Here is a 21,676-nt window from a genome sequence, read left to right as displayed (position 1 = left end):
AAAGAAACTCATTTGAACAGTGTTGGTCCCTATCATGCCAGATCGGCTTACCATTATTGTTTCTTACAATGTTTTTTTTTTCTTTCTAATAATATATAAAACGTCTCAGACATCGCTGGAGCGACGCTGTGAAAGCTGATCTGCAATAGCTGGGAGCGGTCAATTGGCAGAACTCCGTGCAGAACAGATCCAAGATCCACTTTAGTAAGTAATTTCGATCATGACTTGTTATTAACAATATCTCCGGTTCTAAGCAATGTATCGCGATGAAACCTATACCAGATTTTAGATTAAAACATCTGCTATACAACTGTGTTTACATTAAATTACATCCAGAAGTTATAACGTGATGAGCGAACAAACAAATAAAAAATAGGGCAGTAACCTTTACAAACGTTACGTGAATCAGGTATGATCCTCACGTACTATATTGCTAGTGTCACTTCGCTGATTTCACAGGTAAAGCAATATTTGCTGTTTGTTTATTAAGTAATGTATTTTTGCAAGATTTTATTTGTCTTACCTGTCCTGTTATAACTTTATTACATACGAAAAATGTTTGTTAGATAATATATTGATATGAAGTGTATACGCGCGAGTCTCGCGCCAAATATGTCGTATGTCGCCTCGTAAAGAAGAAATAAATAAAATCCCAAGGGATAAAAAAAGTTTGATAGAGAAAGTGACGTATTCATAAAGAAATAATCGGTAAAAATTAAATATTAACTAGAGTTAGTCAATTGTCTCTGTTACGCACATATACCTATTTGTTTTATGAGCGAAATGGAAAATATAAACAAGTCTCTACCTGTCTTTGTCTACGTGTGAAATAAATGAATTTCCAATGAGCAACACCTGCAAGATCTCAGTACATTATTGCTATAATAGGTTTAGAGGGACCGCCCTAATGAAGGGTGAAAAATTAAAGAGAATATTGTCAGAAATAGCGCAATGCAGGAATGGTTGTATAAATAAATGTGTGTGTTTCCGTTGTCTTCAATGTTGGAATTCAAGTGGCGTTACTTGAAAAACGTGTTTTGTGGGCACTATGCAATTTCTGAATGCTACATAAATCGTAATAAAATTATAAATTTAAATATATATATTTACGAATCACACAGATTGAGCTAGTCCCAAAGTAAGTTCGAGACTTGTGTTATGGGATACTAACTCAACGATACTATATTCAATGACATACACATATACACATAAATATACAAAACCTAGGTCAATCTGAAAAAGATCATTTTCCAGCTTGAGCTGACGTAACATTGAAACTTCGCCATTATTCCATATTTGAAACAAAAAAGTAAGAAATCGAATATTCGTTACATTTTTAAATAAATTTTTATTTTCGGCCTATCTCTGTTACATTGTAAAAAAATTTTTAAATAATATGCAAAATAATTATATTTTAATTCGAATATTATGATATATATATATTTGAATTCGAATTTGAATACTAATTAATGTATTCAAATTCGAATTCAAAATTATTTATTCATCACTTATTGACGTCAAAAACTGTAAATGTGTACCTTGTACTTTCTGTACCTTATAGAATAGAAGCATTGGAGCTACACGAATATTCCATATTTAAAACTACAAAATCGAATATTCAAGAAACATTTTTTTTTATCAAGTTTTATTTGCAGCAGTTTTATTTTCTCTCGCTTCATCATATATTACAGAAATGACATCACCACATATATTTCACAATGCATCATTGGAGCTACACCGATATTCCATTATCACTCTTTAATAAATCCGATTGTGCCGCAATGCTCCTATTCCGTGTCGATCGAGGATTTAATTTCTATTGGTGATACTGACAATGAGGTACTTTTAAAATAGAATTGACTATGTACAATGCTAAATCATACTATACAGTAGGAAGGCATAAGGACCGGGTTCCATTACTTTGTCGTGCCACATTGTGCGAAGTAGCGCTTTTTGACTTTGACGCGCATTACGTTGATTCGTCGACGGACGCTACGCAACGGACAACGACGTAAAAAACTTATTTTTATTTTTGTTGATCTATATGTTGTAATATCATAATCTATATATTGTGGAAGAAGTTAGGGGAGACTTTTGCCCAGCAGTGGGATTCAAACAGCTAATAAAAAAATAAAAAATATATGTTATAATAATTATATAAGCGGTGATGTATATCGTGTGTCTTGAATTGCTTCTAACAGTTTAAGTTAAAATTTAATTTAAGGTCAAACACTCTCTCACCAGCATTTTTCTGGCTTCTTCTTCTGCAAAACTTCCAGCGCCCAGAGTCTGCTATATGAAGGTCTGTGTTATATGTATATATATTATATGCAATTTCTGAATAGTCTTTCCAAAATCGAGGACAGAAGATTGACGTAGATTGATGGAGGCCTAAACCCAGCAGTGGGTCACAGATGGCTGCAGATAATAATGGATAGTAAAAACTAAAGCTATCATAATTGATAAAATGTATATCAATAGTTTGTCTGTGTGTATTGTCGTCGTGTTCTGTGGAGAAGCTTATTAAACACTGAATTGAAACAATAATTTTTACTCTGGATTTTCAACAAACATTATTATGTCAGCTCTTGCTATTTAATTCAGGGCGTTTGAATAGAGATTATCTCCTTTGATTATTGGTAGCTGAATAAAAGAGAGACTTCTCAAGTTAAACCCATTTTCAATTTAGATTGACTTAATTTGTTAATTAAGTTTTAAAAATCAAAAGTCTTTACTTTGCTAAAATAATCTAAGTCAGTAATTCTTTAAACCGTAATTAATCAGCTATAAATATCAAAATGTCTTAAGTACAATTGAATTAGTCTACTTTTAGTTAAATAAAAAATGGAAAGAAGCGAAACGATTTGGTTATTATCAAGAAATATTAAGCAACTATCTCAAAAAATGCATAAAGACTTGATACGTATAATAATTATCAGGCTGTTGTGCCATCCAGTGGAATGAAACGCGATCTTAATTCCACCAAATAAGCACACAGTAAACTTGGGCTTCGAGGTTCGCAACTCTGCTTACTGCATAAGGAACAATGGTGTGATAACTGATAAAGCCAATGCTTTATCAGTCATGGAGAAGCCAATCAATATTGGCTTCTCCATTTCAATCACAAGCTGTGAAATCATCGACTAGAGTGTAGGATTCCTCGCGATGTTTTCCTTTACCGGAAGCAAGATTTTCTATGCATATTGCTAGAGACATGAGATAGACTGGTATATATCTATAAATTCATGTAGAATGAATTGGGTTCGAATCTGGGACCTTTCGGTTCAAAGGTGTCTTAATCACTAGATAACAATCACTACATTTGCTTATTAACTTCGTTTTTATCATCTTATCATTTATCATCATGTTATAATGAGAGAAGATTTATATTTTAGTTTTTTGTTTTTAATGGATAAATAAAAAAAATACTGGGCTGATTTTGATGCAATTTGGCACAGAGATAGACGAAACCTTCTGGACTGACATAGGGAACTTTTTTATTATGGTTTTACCCGAGCGAAGCCGGGACAGACCTCTAGTATATTATAATAGCAATCAACGCACCGGTTGCTATCACCACACATAATACAGCCGCTCATTACAAATTCTATTAGTTTTACCTTACTAACCTATCACTGTACGTACATTCACGGAAGGTTTCAAGTTGCAATTACATAATGTAAATGTTACTATTTTTGTTGCGTGAAGGAAATGTCAAATATGTCGCTTTATAGCATTCTGTTTCAAATCGTTAAGTGCTACGATTTGACACTGCCATATCAAATTTTAATATGCGAAAATAACTGTTGGATACACGTGTCAGAGTTGATATTAAATCTTACAAATTTGTTTCTTTTAAATTTTTTGTCGTATGCCTAGGTTTATTACTTTTAATAAATGACTAAATAAACTCTACATTTTATAGTACACTGTAATATCGGAGACTGAAAATAATTACAACTAAGCGCAACTTTACTGGCGATCTAAAAGCGATTTCCTCGATTTTATTATTTTCGATAATTTTACTTTTGTGTTTCACTGAAAACTATTGGAGTTATATAAATAAATGTACTGTAATGTGTAATAATAATAGTTAACTTTTACATATAACTTTGTTAATATATGTCATGTACGTTTCAGGCGAAACCATTATATCATCTATATAAACTAAACTAACCTGTCCATCATGTCTCCCTCGGCCCGGTCGATGACATTGTCCGTCGCGGGTGAGTACACGTACACTCTCGAGTCAGACTTGTACCATTTGATGCTATGCAGCGTCTTACAGGTAGCACCTTCGAAGGCGCAACGGATTTTAGCAGTAGTGCCAACTATAGCAGATGCGTGCTCTGAAACAAGAGGAGACATTTTTACTGTGACAATATTAACTTAACTGTGTACGTCGAACAATAAATTTATTCGTCTTCTTCTATTTAAGAGCTGTGCTCCTGTCAGTGAGAACTCGCCACACCGGGCCCCTGCCTTAAATTAAAGTCTCAATCAAACAAGAAACTTAATAACTAATTAAAAAGGAAGTAACACTATTATATCGTAAAAACTACCATAATTTACTAAATAATAATCTAAATATGGACCCCGAGTAATGTATTCTAAAAATAGTCTAGAAATGGACGACTCTATGTTTTACCGTGGAGGCGACAAAAAAGCTTTGACAGGCAACAACAGCATTTACAAAGAGGGTTGGCATTAATCACGGCCGAATGTTCAATTTATTGTGGTTTATTTTTACATGGAACCCCGGCTTCGAAGCATCAATGCCAAATGAAACCGAGGAAACACGCAGATAGCAAAGATTTCCTTATTTCGTAATATTGTCGATGCCATTGTGGAAAATACCTTAGTTACTAATTTTATAGCCATGAAAATTTATGTAATTAATACTGTTAATATCATTTAAATCAGTACAAGCCTCGTACTAGATACCCGTGTTTTTATTTTATTGAGATCTCATAGTAAACAGTCCAATAAAAAATCGACCTTAACTCATTAACAAATATTGTCATAGAAAATATTGGTTTATCGCTAATATATTTATGTAAAACTTTTTTTTATAAGACCATCTATACACCATGTTAAATTAAATAAATATATTATCTTTTATCAGGTTTGACAATAGAAAATCGAGAGGGAATTGCTCGAAATCAATTTACTCATTGAAGCCAAACATAAAACCACAGAATTAATAACTCGCTGAAATTTGTGGCCAAAATGCATTTCACAAATACAAATAATAAATTTACATTTATAAAATGCGGCTGTTAATAAATGTTAACAAATATGACATCTGAATTTCCAATAACTATACATTCCCATTGAATAATTTCAGGATTCTGAATCCACAGGGAATCCACAGTTCAATTATCCCAGTGAATTTATCGGCGTCGCACACAGATGTGTTACGGCTAGATACCGCATATTTGAATAGATCGAATGATATAGGTACATAAAAAAAATATAGATGGAAGTCAATTTGCATCAACTGTGTGTCTCACTTATTAAATTAAAAGCTGAACATGCAAGAAAGAGAAAGGTTAGATATGTTAGTTGCTGACTGATCTATAAACACGAATTATGCTTAATGAATGTTTAACGGTCCCTCACACAATATCTAAAAATTTGAATAAAGAAATAACAGTAAGGAAACTTATACTTTACATTCAAAAATCTTTTCATGGTGGGTGAAAGTTTGTATGAAAATCATGTATATTCTGCTTTCTCAGGGAAATTTGACCACAAAGCAAAAACTAGTATTATGTATGTAATGTCAATTGAAATCTAAAAAAATAGCTTGTTCAATTAATTATTTATTTGAAACTGTCATTATGGCGTAAATTAATTACAAGCTATTTCTACACTTAACTCCTAGTTACAATTGACAAATAATAAACAAATATATTAGGACAAATCACACAGATTGAGCCAGCCCCAAAGTAAGTTCAAGACTTGTGTTATGGGATACTAACTCAACGATACTATATTTTATAACAAATACATATATAGATAAACATCCAAGACACGGGCCAATCAGAACAAGATCATGACCATCATGACCCGACTGGGGATCGAACCCGGGACCTCTCGGTTCAGAGGCAAGCACTTTACCACTGCGCCACCGAGGTCGTCAAAATTATGACATATCCAGTTCTTTTGGATCTATATCTGCGGGTATCTCTTCCAATTTAACGGTTTCACTCGATGGCAGTAAAGTTTAAACGTTGGCGAACTTTTGAACTCAAACGGAGTTTTTGTCCCGAAACTTTGAATATTTTCAAAGTTCAATATATTTCTTTTTTGTTTTAACTCCAGTTGGTGTTAACGGTCCGTTAAGATTTTAGTTAGTAAAGTTCTCAATGAGACTATTTCCTATGGACTTCTGTATTATTTCATCTCAATATATAAATTTAGTTAAAGGCATGTACCCCAATAACGTTGAGACAACAAAGAATTTAAATGCACATTTTTAAAAATTATTTTGCTAAAGCTATTGACATATTGCAAGCAATTTGTTCACTAATAAACGAGCTTAATTTTGACAGAATTCAAAATATAAAATATTGAAATTTTCGAAGCAAAATATGCAAGAAAATCTCTATAAGATTAAGCTAGTGCAGCTTATTCAGAACTAGCTTTTGCTAGTGGCCTCGCCTGCGTGAATTTAGTTCATCAGTAGCCATTTTAATATAGGCTACTGTTATACTTTACAAGAATATACAAAACATACTATTTTACAAAAATTTTGAGGTGGTACCTACTTTCAAAATCATCACCCACTCCATTACGAGTTGATCGAGATTAGTTTTAAGAGACCTATTATTTAGCTAACAGACCATTGTCACACATCATCCTTGACAACATCAAGCCAGCACTTCTAGGGCTTGCCTTCAGCCAGGGCCGGGCGGAAATGGCATAGCCAGACATTTGTTCCCGACGTAATTTGTCGGTCTACGCAAAACGTGGCCTTACTATCACAGGTGGTACTTCTGGAGTTTGTCTGAATGAATGAATTGAATGAACGAACTTGAAGATTGCCGCGAATGCTAGAGTTCATCACGTGGTCGAGCCGCGTGACACCACAAATCCAACGGAACCCTTAATTTTGTATACAAATTGTTAAATAAATGAATGAATCTTTATATCAAGTTTCATATTCACACATTCTGCATTGTCGTCTCCATGATTTTAGTGTTTTTAAAAACATTTCGCGCTTTGAACACTTAACTACATAAATTATATCAAGGATGTTGGATGGACAATTGCGAATACAAAGTCGGATAATGTGAGTGTAGTGTGCACCTACTCTTTGCCGACTTTATAAAAACAAGTGCGGGTAGTTTGACAGTTGAGAAACTGCATGCACCACCGCAACTTCACACACCGCAAATACTCCGTCCGCAGACCTTGCAGTTGCCGTGGTCAGCCAGACTGTGGAGTACGGAACGTCAGCAACATTAAATAAAAAAGGTCCGTGATAACTCCAGTTAATACTATTTATGTAGTTGCATGATTGTACCCTCCCTTATGTCGCTTTAAATACTGACAAGCAATTGACGTACGATAGATTCCGCATACTCGTCGGTCGTCGAATGTTAAGAGCGCCCTCCACTCAACCTGTGTGTTAATTGGTCACTAACGAAGCTCAGAAATGGAGAAAAATAGGTCGACGAATTGATTTACTTTTTCTCTTTTTCGTTATGGATACAATTTTGAGGAGTGTATGATATTTTTTATGTTTTTAGAGAACTAGCAAAATTTATAGAAATAGAGTTACTGTGCTCGCTTCAGATTGGTCCTGGCAGAAGGGGAAAACTCAGGAATTGTTTGCTCTTCCTGGATTTTTTCCCGTATTATAAGATAGACTAGCTTTTGGCTTCGCTCGCATAAATTTGACTGAAGCATGATTTTCATACAAACTTTCACCCCCCATTAGAGTTATTTAGGGGTTGATTTTTGAAAAAAACAGTATAGCCACTGGCATCTAACTGCATGCAAAGTTCAATCAGAATCAAAATCTATTTAGCGGTTTAGCCTTGAAAGCGGAACAGACAGACTGACAGTCATATAGACAGACAGATTTTCGCATTCATAATATTAATATGGACTTTGCGGCATCACAACTCCGAATGTAACCGGAAACATGCGGCGATCTTCTTCATCAGGTTTTAAACTTCATTCAGGTTTTAAGTCGCGTAAAGGCAACTAATATGACAGTCATAATGAACAGCCATTTAAATGACCCCACTCCAGGGGCACAGGCCTTCCTTATGAGAAATATAATTTATTTATATATGTCGCGGCGTGTCAAACTCAAAACTAAACGCAACTCAGGCAAGGTGCGCGGCGCGCGGGACGCATCCGCCCAGCGACGCGGCCGCAGCTCGCTCTCCCAGACAGAGCCCAACTACTAAATTAAATACAGTTAAGTTGCCAATATTGGGTATTTTTTACTGGCTCTCACACAAAATATCCTTCACCATCTATCACAATACACACTAGTGTGTACTGTGATAGATGTTGTGTTAATGTATATTACAATAAATCTACATTAACACAACATAACACTATAAACCAGTCGTAATTATACTGTGAAACTACATTCGCACGGCGCATCGACTATATAAATCACTATGATTTGTGTTATATTAACAAACGTTTAATCAATACTAATATTATAGTTTTGTTCTATAAGATAAAAGTCCTATAATAAATTAGTTCTTATAACGGGGATATACTCGTAATATCCATATGGACTAATACCGGGCTTATTGCTAAGCAATCACCTCCAGCGAATACATTTGAAATTTCTGCAAAATTCCGATTACAATTCTCCCAATTGAATTGAAAACCACTGGCTTTTCGAACAATTGATTTCAAAGTGTAAAAAAAAACAGCAATGTCTCCGAGACACAAATACAATTTCGCCCCAACCAACCTGAATCTGGACCCACAATCTAATTGTGTTCGCGATGTCCACATGTCAAACGTCTGATAAAAGTCCCGTCCATTGTCCGTGGTGGATGTTAACAACACAAAATACTTGTACACGGAATAAATTTGAATAAATTTCTTCTATTTATATAAAGCGAAAAATAGCTTTAGGAGTTTTATTAAATTAGCCAATCCTACTGATATTATATATGCGAAAGTTTGCGAGGATGTGTGTATGTATGGATGTATATATGTATGTATGCATGCTTCTCTTTCACGCAAAATCTACTAAACCGATTGTTATGAATTTTGGTATACGGGGAGAATACTGAATTTCATAATGGGTTATGTCTGTTGTATGTATCTAATAGAAGTCTTTTACAACGCAAATGTCAATCACGAAAACTGTACGCAACACCTCATACACGTACTGTATCCCATGCACAGTCTCCGCAGTGCCGCATGCCAGCGGATCTCAACGCGTTCCTGAACCAGGAACCTGAGTGTGATGTGTTCGTGGATGGATGGAAGACGCTTGTCAGGAATTGTTTGCAGTTTTGTGTGATTGACGAATGTGAGTCAACGTGTTTAGGATCATAATATTGTGTTTCTCTAAGAAATTTTTGTAAATGCCTATTTTTTCTTACTAAATACGTTAAAAGGATACATATTGTTTACCGTTGTATTATAATGTAGCTAATTAAATAATAACCTGGAATAACACGTTGGGTACTTTTTGTCCCGATATTCCCATGGAAACGTAGCCCCGGAGCGCAGCTAGTAAAGAATAAATTTTGCAGGTATGTAGATTGTGATTATGGGACGTGCATTATGAAAGGGAAATGCCAGCCCTAAGAGTGTGAAATAGGGGTTACAAGTTATAAAATATCGAATATTTTCCATGAATTGTTTTTTTGGAAGGCATATGAACATGAGTGAAGCCGTGGTCAAAAGGTAGTACCTATAAAACTTTTATTTGATTTACTATAAAAAATGTAAACAGTTACCCAAGTCTATTTGGTCTCCTTCAACCTATAACACAAGTGTCAGATTTTATTCAAGTCATCTAAAGGCATCTGACATGATTTTTACGACCTACCCACATCTAGTGGCAAATAATCGCATAAACACTAGTGAACTAAACTGTCAACCAGTGTGCAGGTTTCCTCACGATGTTTTCCTTCACCGGAAGCAAGTGGTGGTCGATGTCTACTATATGTCAGTCAGAATATCTATATTGTATGTATATGACATAGTTTTGGTCAAACTACAACACAAAGCCTACTTAACAGAATATATCTACTAAACCATATGCAAATATGTTTAGACGACAAAGTTAAATCTTCAAACTTAGCTTGCTTATGCTAACTTATGGGATACGAAGTGTTTAGACAGAGCTAATGAAGAGTGAAAGAGATAGCTGATGTTCTCTTAGAGTTAAAAAGGGATGGATGGAATTGATGTGGCATATCTGAGGACTCGGGAGTGCTCCCGCCAAGACGAGCCAAGCGAAGCGCAAGAGCATTACCTACCTTTTATAGAAACGTCTCGTCGTATTTTTGAACCCTCGTAACTTTGGTTTGGATAATGACAGATAGTTAAATTTTCAAGGTATAAAACTCCCCTCCGTCTGTCGTAGGGGTTAAAAGTATTGTATAATATATTGGTGATGTCACTTCTCGAAACTTCGACACTCAAACTTCATGATAGTGTTTCGGAAGGCACGTAAAGGCATTGGTCCAGGTTGTATTTGCAGTCGTTAAAACCCATCAATCCGCAATGGGCTCGCATGGTTGGTCACGGCCCATACTCCTTATCCATCCATAAGGAAGGCCTGTGCCCCAGCAGTGGGGGCGATTAAATGGCTGAAAATCGTCATCATTTTCAGACATAAACCCACTAATGCATAATATAGGATTAAATTATTTTCTCGCCACTTTTTGCAATTGTTTAAATGGCTGATAATAATTATGTTATTATTTTATTATAAATAAATATATTAGGACGAATCACACAGATTGAGCTAGCCCCAAAGTAAGTTCGAGACTTGTTTTATGGGACTAACTCAAAGATACTATATTTTATAACACATATAGATAAACATCCAAGACCCGGGTCAATCAGAGAAATATCATTTTCCATCATGACCCGACCGGGGTTCGAACCCGGGACCTCTCGGTTCCGTGGCAAGAACTTTGCCACTGCGCCACCGAGGTCATATTTATATCATATTAATATTAAAATTAAAACCAATTATATTAAATTATATTAAAACCAATTTGATAATATTTATATCCTAAATGCAAAAAGTTTGTGATGACGTATGTGTGTATGTTTGTCAATCTTTCACGCAAAATCTACTGACAGATAGTTATGAAATTTGGTACACGGTTTGACAATATATAGAGCACTTTTTATCCCGTAAATACCACGGGAGCGAAGCCGTTAATAGTCAAATATATAGCGCAAATTCAGAATACAAAAACTCAATTTCAATTAAAAATTAATTTCCCTTCACACATTAGTGCCACATGTTTCATTTTATATTCAATACGGTCCAATAATTCTAATCCTGTTAGAAATAGAAATTTGAGCTCACTTCCAATTTAACCTGTGAGATTATAGTAACGTCTGACTTGTGGCATTCTATATAATCTATTATCTTTGCGTGTTCTTGTTTACATTCGGAGCTGTGACGTCCCAATGTCCAGGTTGCGTTAAAAAAATTACTATTGAATTTTGAATATTCGTAGTGAAGATTTTAGATCGGCGCCGCAGGCAAAACTAGTCTTATTATAATAACTAGCTGAAGCCCACGACATCGTTCGCGTGGCCGAAAAATTTTTGGTCGAAGGAGTCAAAATTATTAGAGAAATTTAACTGTACAGACAAAGCGTAACGATACCTATACAGAAGATGCTCATTCGACTGAAATATATATTTCTTTTAGTTTATCTGGACCATTGTGACTCTTCTTCAGGTGTTCCAGATTTTCGAATTTTATACATCAACAGGAAATGCTCATCAGACTGAACCACTTTTGTTAGGGCGTCATTTCTATATTTCCTTTATTATAAACAGGTAAGCATTTGTGAATTTGTGTGTTTGTACGTTTGAGGCCGATAATCTCCGAAACTACCGAACCGATTTCAAAAAATCTTTCACCAATAGAAAGGTACATTATCCAAGTTACATTTTATCTCATAATTTCCACGCGGAGCGAAGCCCCGGGCAAAATCTAGTTTAATATAAACATTAATAGGTTTTCGGCTAAACTCCTGCTTCACAAGATTTATCGTATAAATACTTGTCCCACACTATACTCGGCGCTAAATCATCTTAGACTTATCCGTTTATTTCCTCCACAATATCATAGAATATAGAACTTGTAGCTATATCACTTGTACTGTGTTTTTAGAACAATAAATAAAAACCTTGAATATGTAATACTCATAAAGAAGTTCAATCTCAGATCCTTATTTCACTAAGCAATTTGTGTATATTATTAATTTTTACAGTAAATGTTTTGATAATTTACTGTAAAAATTGATAAAATATTTTTACAGCAAATATTTTGATAATTTACTGTAAAAATTGATAAAATATATATCGACATGTGCAAAGCCACTGAGTGGTTCTATTGTAGGACCGAACCACACGCCACAAATAAATTTACGCTTCAATCGACGATTGACGACCTCGATGGCGCAGTGGTAAAGTGCTTGCCTCTGAACCGAGAGGTCTCGGTTTTGATCCCCGGTCGGGTCATGATGGAAAATAATCTTTTTCTGATTGTCCCTGGTCTTGCATGTTTATCTATATATGTATTTGTTATAAAATATAGTATCGTTGAGCTAGTATCCCATAACCCAAGTCTCGAACTTACTTTGGGGCTAGCTCAATCTGTGTGATTTGTCCTAATATATTTATTTATTTATATTTATAATCTTCACTATATTATTCTGCAATATAACGCCTGGCTCTCAGCAATATATATATGAGATATGTCCCACTCAGAACTGATAGAGATTTGTTATTTATTACATGCAAGTTAGAGAGCCAAACTTCATGACATGCGTTGACGTACGTCAAATCACCATTGCAATTTCTGCGTCGTCCATCGACGGACATCTAAACAACACCCTTTCTCATCAGTGCGCCCTTGTTTTGACGTTTAATATCAGAGAATATGCGAAGTTAAGAGAGCTACCACCTGACCGCGTCCTTAACCTCACATATTCCTGTCACATTCGGAGCTGTGGTGCCCTAAAGCCAAAGATAAGCCAAGTAAAAAATTAACCATTAAATTATGAAAATTCGGCTATGATTTCACAAACTGCCTGACGTCAACCTATTGCTAAATCAATATAAATGCTGGTTACACATCTAATAACACTTTAATGTGCACTATAACGCTTGGTTGTCTGCAATATTCTTGAGATATGTCCCACTCAGAGTGTAGAGTGGCGATTTGTTATTTTTTCATGAAATATGGACTAGATTTCTTCTTGAAAAAGAAACTACAGTTATTTATTGTTAACATTTTTCAGGATTTCCTACCCCGATATAATGGTCACCTAAATTTAAATTGGGTACACGGGTAGAATGTAACCTGGAATAACAAATAGGGTACTTTTTATCCCGAAATCCCCAAGAGAACGAACCCTCGGGGCGCAGCTAGTACACATATAAGTGTGAAATTTACATATTTTGTAGGCCTCAAGTTAAAATAAAAACGGGTGGTGCACTCCGGGAGTGACGGCAGAAATGAAAACTTGAATATTAACGTTGTGCACTTTTGTTGTCTTACGAATTTCACGTGTTCTGACGCGAGTTTAACATATTTTACCCTTAACAAAAAGTGCACAACTCCGCTTAAGAAGTCTTCACTTGAAAAATCATGTTTGATTCTAAAAGAAATATAATAAATAAATAAATATATTAGGACAAATCACACAAATTGAGCTAGCCCCAAAGTAAGTTCCAGACTTGTGTAACTATACTAACTCGACGATACTATATTTTATAATATATATAGATAAACATCCAAGACCCGGGCCAATCAGAAAAAGATCGTTTTCAGTCATTACCCGATCGGGGATCGAACCCGGGACCTCACCGATTCAGAGGCAAGCACTTTACCACTGCGCCACCGAGGTCGTTAAAAAAATCAATTGTATTCCGTCAGCCACTATCATTTTTCTGATGATTGACGTATAAGGACAGTATCTCATTGCGGATATTTGCTGTTATTTTCTAAGCGATTTATCCACGCCCCGTATCCGGGTCAGACTGACAGTAAGGTTGTGTTCACACTTGATCCAATATTACGCATATTGCTCATTTTGCATGACTGCTTATTCTTCATAGTCGTATTCCTCATGGCTGAGGGTCGTGGTCATTACATAGAATGAAACACATGTAACAATTTTCTTGGCATTATTAATGGAGTAGTTTGCCATTCCCTTCTCCATTTCACACACAAGTTAATATAATCAACAAGTGTGCAGGTTTCCTCGCGATGTTTTCCTTCACCGGAAGCAAGTGGTGGCCGACGAAAACTACTATACATGAGTAAGATTGGTATACAAACTCATGTGGCACGAGTAGGATTCGAACCTGGGACCTTTCGATCCACAGGCGGGCGTCTTAAACGTAACACCACCACCGCTTCTACCGCTCTTGACTGCTTATATATAAATATATATTAGGACAAATCACTCAGATTGAGCTAGCCCCAAAATAAGTTCGAGACTTGTATTATGGGATACTAACTCAACGATAATATGTTTTATAACAAATACATATATAGATAAACATCAAAGACTCGGGCCAATCAGAAAAATATCATTTTCCGTCATGACCCGACCGGGGATCGAACCCGGGACCTCATCGATTCAGAGGCAATCATTTTACCACTGCGCCACCGAGGTCGTCAAATGTTATGGAGTGTTATTAATTCATATCGAGTGTGTACTAACACTGTCAGAATTTATTCAAGTCGCCTTCAAGGCTGTCTGACGTGAGTTTGTGTGACAGGTGTGTTATGATTAGAGGGTTCCTAAATATTCGCGAGTTAGTACCTAGTTACTATCGTAATCCTAAACTAATATTATAAATATGAAAGTAAGTTTGTTTGTTTGTTTGTTTATTTGTTTGTTACCTCTTCACGCTCCATCTATTTAACCAATCTTCCTGAAATGTTGAAAATAGATGTAATAACATAGGGTACATTTCATCCCGAAAAATTTACGCGGGCGAAGTCGCGGGCAAAATCTAGTTTACATAATATAGAGCACATAATTTGTCTGCAACTTTTTTAAATATTCATAATAGTTCAAAAAGCGGAGAAAATTGCACAGATTTCATCACACCTTAAAGGTGAAACGTAATTTTGAGAAGAAAATTTTCCTTACAGTAACTCCTACTGCAAATTCTATAGAGTGTGGCCAATGCGTAATGTACGCGTTTTGACGAAGGCTAATGGACTGTCAAGTTTTTTTATAACCCCCCTTTATGTATCGCTCGACAAAAAGTGATGAAAAGCGATGTTAATGAACATAAGTGGTTACTACTTTTGGGGACCAAAATAGGTTTTTATTATATGACCCTTAAATGGTATTTTGGATACTTTCCACTCTTGTGCGAGAGGAAAGAATTTTATTTACGATAATATAAATATTTTGACAACAATTTGGACATCGACTTTAGCCCAGGAGCGGGACGTGATTTAACTATTTAAAAAAAAAGACTTACCGTTAAAATGGAATCACCTGTATTCTTATGCAAAGTCTATTTGATCTGTGTCGTATATATTTGACAGAATAAACTTTATTTCGATAGATAGAAGCGGTAGTGATGTAATGGTTAAGACGCCTGTGGATCGAAAGGTCCCAGGTTCGAATCCTACTCGTGCCACATGAGTTTGTATACCAATCTGACTCATGTATAGTAGTTTTCATCGACCACTTACACATACTTCCGGTGAAGGAAGACATCGTGAGGAAACCTGCACACTGGTTGATTCTTATTAACTTGTGTGTGAAATGGAGAAGGCAATGGCAAACCACTCCATTAATAATGCCAAGAAAGTTGTTGCGTGTGTTTCATTCCACGTAATAACCACGAGCCACGATGAGGAATACGACTATGAAGAAGAAACTTTATTATAGAAAACACAAAGTAAACACACAATGCGTTAATGCTTTAAACACTCAACATTTGGGTCAAACAGAAATGTAAGGGTACAAATATATCCACAAAACACAAAATTATTTCTCGAAGCGCACGTTTTAGTTAGTAGAACGTTCCCGCTGCCAAGAAAAATAGCTAATACTCAGCTTTGACCAACAATTATTACAATTACAATTATTTGTCTGTTCCAGTAGCGGTCGAGACGGCTGGTCCTTGGTGCCAAGAAGCCAGGGAATTTGTGAGTGAGATAGGACGTCGTTTGAGGGACAGGGGTTATGACTACCGCTCTGGGCAGTACCTAGTTCAAAGCTATTCAGAGAGGGAATGCTGCAAGCATAATGGGCACTTTTGATCCGGGTACTATTCGGGGCGGCATTTTTTATTAAATATAAGTTTTTATTTATATTTATTTTTTACTATATTTTTTATGACACTGTGTAATAAATTTAAAATACTTCAATTTTTTACTGAGCAGGAATGCGAAATATTGTAGGTACAGCCGTTGGACAGCCCTTAACTTGTCTACTGGCCGAGCGGCCAGCAGACACATACACATTTTCAGCATACTTGTAGTAGTGTTGTTATGAAAACGTAATTCTATGAAGTTTAGCCTCCGTTTCGACTCATTACTCCTGGGATATAAAGCGCTTGATTAGGTGCGCTTAAAACGGCTGCGCTTCTAGTAATACCTCATATTTAGGGTTCCCTAGCCAAATGGCGCAAAAACGGAACCCTTATAGATTCGTCATGTCTGCCTGTCTGTATGTCACATCCACTTTTTTCCGAAACAATATTTTAGTTTTAATTTTTAATTTTTAACAATAATAAATTAATGTAAGTAATGAACAACATATCATATTAAAAATATATATAAAAAAAATATAAGAACTATATACTGTTGAAACTTGGTAAGCAGATGTATTCTGTGAACTGCATCAAGATTTTACAAAAAAAAAAAAAAACATTGGGTGTCCCCAATCCCTATACTCAGAACAGAAACTCAATTTTTTTTTCTATAAATTTCCGTTTGTATTCTATAGATTGGTCTTCACAATGATATTGAGGTTTCTAATATATATTTTTTTCTAAATTGAATAGTTTGCGCGAGAGACACTTCCAAAGTGGTTCAATGTGTCCCCCACCTGTAACTTCTAAAATAAGAGAACGATAAAAACTCAAAATATATATGGTGTACATTACTATCTAAACTTCCACAGAAAATTGGTTTGAACGAGATCTAGTGAGTAGTTTTTTCTATACGCCATAAATCGTAAACCGCAATTTACCTTTCATTCAACGAACGCAAATATAAAAATATACAAAAATCGATCAACAAGAATTTTTATGTTATGTTACTTGCTGCTACGGAACCCTTCATGGGCGAGTCCGATTCGCACTTGGCCGCTTTTTTAAATATAAACTACATATAATAATATAATAATTCCCCGTTATATAAATACTGAAGTTAAGCCGTCCCGGTAAATTAAAAGGAGGTATCACAAAACGGGGGCGTTTTCTCTCCAATCTGTGTGATTTATATATACTTTTCTCTTAAGAGCAATCTCTGTCGGAATAGAGGACAAATTACCGCTCCACTTTATATTGTTGCTCTATGATAGTGGCAATTTAGTCTAACTTTTTATGGCGAATGAATGAGTGAGTGAACTCTTCTTTTATCCAGAAGTGATCACCGTAAACATAATATTTTATGTACCTAGCTGTCGAGCAAACATAGCTTCCTTTCCAGCTTAATTCAATTCGTTTATTTCGTGGACAAGGGTTATATAATAGATATTATACCCTTGTGAGCATTTTAGCAAGTTGTGACGTCACTTGTTCCTGTCATTATGTACTTTTATGTGACAATTTCCAATAATTTTATTGGAAATACAACTTTTATTTTATTTATTCATTCAAATTTGGACATTTTTAATAATGATGTAAATTCGTCCTCATAATTTTTCATATAAATATATATAAGACCTATATTTGTTAATTGACGTCCTTGGAGAAAGGCTGCGGTGAAGTTTGTTGCGCCTGCTTCTTCTTCACCTGCGCTTTGGAAGCCGGCAGTAGACTTAGTTTAAGTATTTTTTTTACGTCAATAAGTGATGTATATCATCCTAAATTGAATAAAGAATTTTGAATTTGAATTTGACTTATAACATTGTTATATTACTGATAAAAATGATACATCAATTTATATTTAAAATATGATAAGCCCTTTTGGCATGACAGGGATTAACACTGTTTGGATTGAGTTTTTCGGCATTTCTTGTCAGCAGTGGTCGTTCCGAAATGCTAGTAGTTTGTAGCTTTGGTAAATATCATTTAATCAATACATATATTAAAACAGAAAAAAAAGTGTTTCTGTATATTGAAGATATTTATTATTTATTAAAATTGAGATCGATAGAGAATCAGTAATAGAATAAGAATTTTAAAAGAAGTCTGTATGTTTGTTTGCACACGCTAATCTCTGGATCTACTGGACGGGTTTGAATGAAACTTTTTTTTGTTGTATAGCTATAAAGCCTGGTCAACATATAGGGTATAAATGATTTTGAAAACTGGCACACCTGATGGAGAACAATGATGGTACAGCTAAACTATAGGAAATATTAAAGTGACACCTGGACAAAAGTTATTCAGCCTGATGAGCATTTTCTGTTGAGGTATAAAAGTGGAAGATCTGGAACACCTGAAGAAGAATCATAGTTCAGCTAAACTATAGAAAATATACTTTTTCAGTCTGATTAGCATCTTCTGTGTGTATGTATAGGTATCGTTACATTTGTCTGTACAATTAAATTTCCCTAATAATTTTGACTCCTTACCAAAAATTGTTCGGCCACGCGAACGAAGTCGCGGGCATTAGCTAGTATTGAATATGACGTGAAAAAGTGTCTGTGAAGGCCTAATTTCTGAATAAATTATTTGATTTTGATAATTTAATATGGAGCGTTCGGATGAGTCCAAAAATGTGTGACTTTAGTTGTGTGATATCTTTAAAAACGATGTCACAGGAATTTTATTCACTGGTCCTTCGAATAGTCGTCAAAACAAAACAATTGTCGTCTAGCCCATTGTTTTCTTATTTTCGACGAAAAAGTGACATGTAAGCCTGCAAAAAATAACAATTTATCGTACCGTCACGTCTCATCTAATGTTGTGTCTTCAGAGTCTTCCTTAACTCATATGATTTATTATGAGATAATGTCCTTTGTTTTGTCAATTAGATATCTATCTATATTAATAGAAGAAAACTAAACAAAGGCCGTCTGCATAGGAATCTCGATCTAATCTATATCAGCCGGCAAACAGCAGTGCTAGCGTTGTTGTGTCCCGGTTTGAAGGGCGAGAGAGGCGTGTGGCTACAGGGTGTTGCGGCACTAGATCCTAGGACACGAAGCTCAACGCGCGTGTGACATCTCTGGCGTTTATAGGCTGTGATTACCACATGCCATACTTCCCGACAACCGCTGGTTTCACTATAAAACCTATTTATTACGTCAATAGTCTGACAAATAGGAATACCGACGACCGTGCAAAGCGGAGACGAAAAAATTGGAAAGTGAATCTTTGGCGACGGCGATAAGCTGAGGAAGCAACCGTGAATGCGGTCAGATGAGAGAGAGAGGATTGAAATTACCCTATTTACACGAGCGGTTCACCGACCTGCAAAGTTTAAAAGTGGGGAAAGCCAGCTCAAATTGAAAGATAAAACTTTTAAATTCGACTAATCCGCGATAAATCCGAAGTTTTGCATCTTTAATAAATAAAGTGGGAAGATTAATACGTGTTTGTGAGTTTGCGTTTTGTTCATTGATTGCATTCAAAAAATTTTAATAGCTTTTTCGGCAAGTAAAGGTATTCATCAGTTGAAATTTTGGAATAAATATATTAGGACAAATTACACAGATTGAGCTAGCCCCAAAGTAAGTTCGAGACTTGTGTTATGGGATACTAACTCAACAATACTTTATTTTATAACAAATACATATATAGATAAACATCCAAGACCCGGGCCAATAAGAAAAATATAATAAGGGACCTCTCGGTTCAGAGGCAAACACTTTGTATTTATTCTAATAGTGTTAATTCCAGTTACATTGTAAAAATATCATAAATACTATAAATACTAACTTTTTCCCAGGGCTTCGCCTGCTTTAATTTCGTGTGTCCGCTCATAAATTATTATCAATATTATATTGATAATAAAATTGAAGAAAGGCAAAATTTGTACATTGGATATTGTTTTAAAATTCTTCATGGAATATACTTAGTTACTGATATAGATGACGAAAATATAGTTTTGGAAATTTTTGTCTGTCTGTCTGAACGCGCATCACTCGAAATCTACTGGACCGATTTGCTTGAAATTTGGTATGTTGGTACCATATATACCGGGTTAACATATTAGATATATTTCATCCCGGTAAATAGTCAGGTTCCCGTAGGATTTGAAAAACTAATTATGAATCAAAAATGCCTCAGAAACCAGGGTTAACATTTTATAGACATTTCGTCCCGGAAAATGAGGAGGGTCCTGTAGGAAAATGAGATATATTTCATCCCGGTAAATGGTCAGGTTCCCGTAGGATAATTAAAAAACTAATTATGAATCAAAAATTCCTCGGAATCCCGGGTTAATATCTTATAGACATTTCATCCCGGAAAATGAGGAGCGCAGTTGTGTGAGGCACGCGTTCCAGAAAGCGGGAGTGGGAGTAGGAGCGGGAAATGGGACACGTAGTGGGAAACAGGACGGGACACACTGATGGCACAATATGTAGGAAACGGTACGGGATATCTACTTTACATTACATAGCAGGAAACGGGATTGGACAAGTTTGCGGGACGAGACACGCAGCGGGAAACAGGAAATTGAACTAAAGATGAGAAAAAATGCGAATTTGAATCATATATGTTTACCAGTCTTACAGAGTACGCGATAAAATTACTGAGATTTTTCTATGAAATTCACGCGGGCGAAGCCGCGGGCAAGAGCTAGTTATCAATATATTGTGTTCTAAGCAACGGATCGTGATGAAACCTATACCAGATTTTAAGTTAGACCATCCGCTATACAAATGTGAAATCTGCTTCAAATTCTATCCAGTAGTTATCACGTGATGCGCGAACAAACATACATGCAGATAAACAAACAGAAAAGTCGGTTAAAATGTTAACAATGTGACTGGAATTAACACTATTCGAACGTATTTTTTGTTTTGTTTTTTTTTTTCTCTCATCTAAGCATCCCTATTTCTTCCTCAGCCGTTGAGCGTCGGAGTCCAGGTGCTTTCCTATTTTTCGTCTCCACTTCGCACGGTCGTCGGCATCGCTAGTTGTCAGACCATTGTCACGCATATCATCCTTGACGACATCAAGCCGGCACTTCTTGGGTTTGCCACTTTTGCTGCTGAAAGTGGGTCAACATTACTTTCCTACGGTATACATAGACAGACGACAAGAAACACACCATTAATGTAGGTTAAAATACTACAAGTATATTTGTTAGACAAATTAAAAA

At 35.5% G+C, this 21,676-nt stretch overlaps 1 protein-coding gene across 8 annotated transcripts in view; it reads right to left on the bottom strand.

Annotated features, from left to right (window-relative positions):
* The window catches only part of nrm (neuromusculin), a 399,429-nt gene that overhangs the window by 200,603 nt on the left and 177,150 nt on the right, over positions 1-21,676 (bottom strand). For all 8 annotated transcript variants that reach the window (XM_064436832.1, XM_064436828.1, XM_064436830.1 and 5 more), the window contains one exon: positions 4,178-4,349. In XM_064436832.1, the coding sequence (XP_064292902.1) occupies positions 4,178-4,349 (172 nt within the window). The remainder of the gene's footprint in view (positions 1-4,177; positions 4,350-21,676) is intronic.

Source organism: Plodia interpunctella, chromosome 26, assembly GCF_027563975.2.
Source record: "Plodia interpunctella isolate USDA-ARS_2022_Savannah chromosome 26, ilPloInte3.2, whole genome shotgun sequence".
NCBI classification, from domain to species: domain Eukaryota; kingdom Metazoa; phylum Arthropoda; class Insecta; order Lepidoptera; family Pyralidae; genus Plodia; species Plodia interpunctella.
The sequence above is the reverse complement of the archived record's forward strand: the minus strand, read 5'-3'. Positions and strand labels throughout refer to the sequence as shown.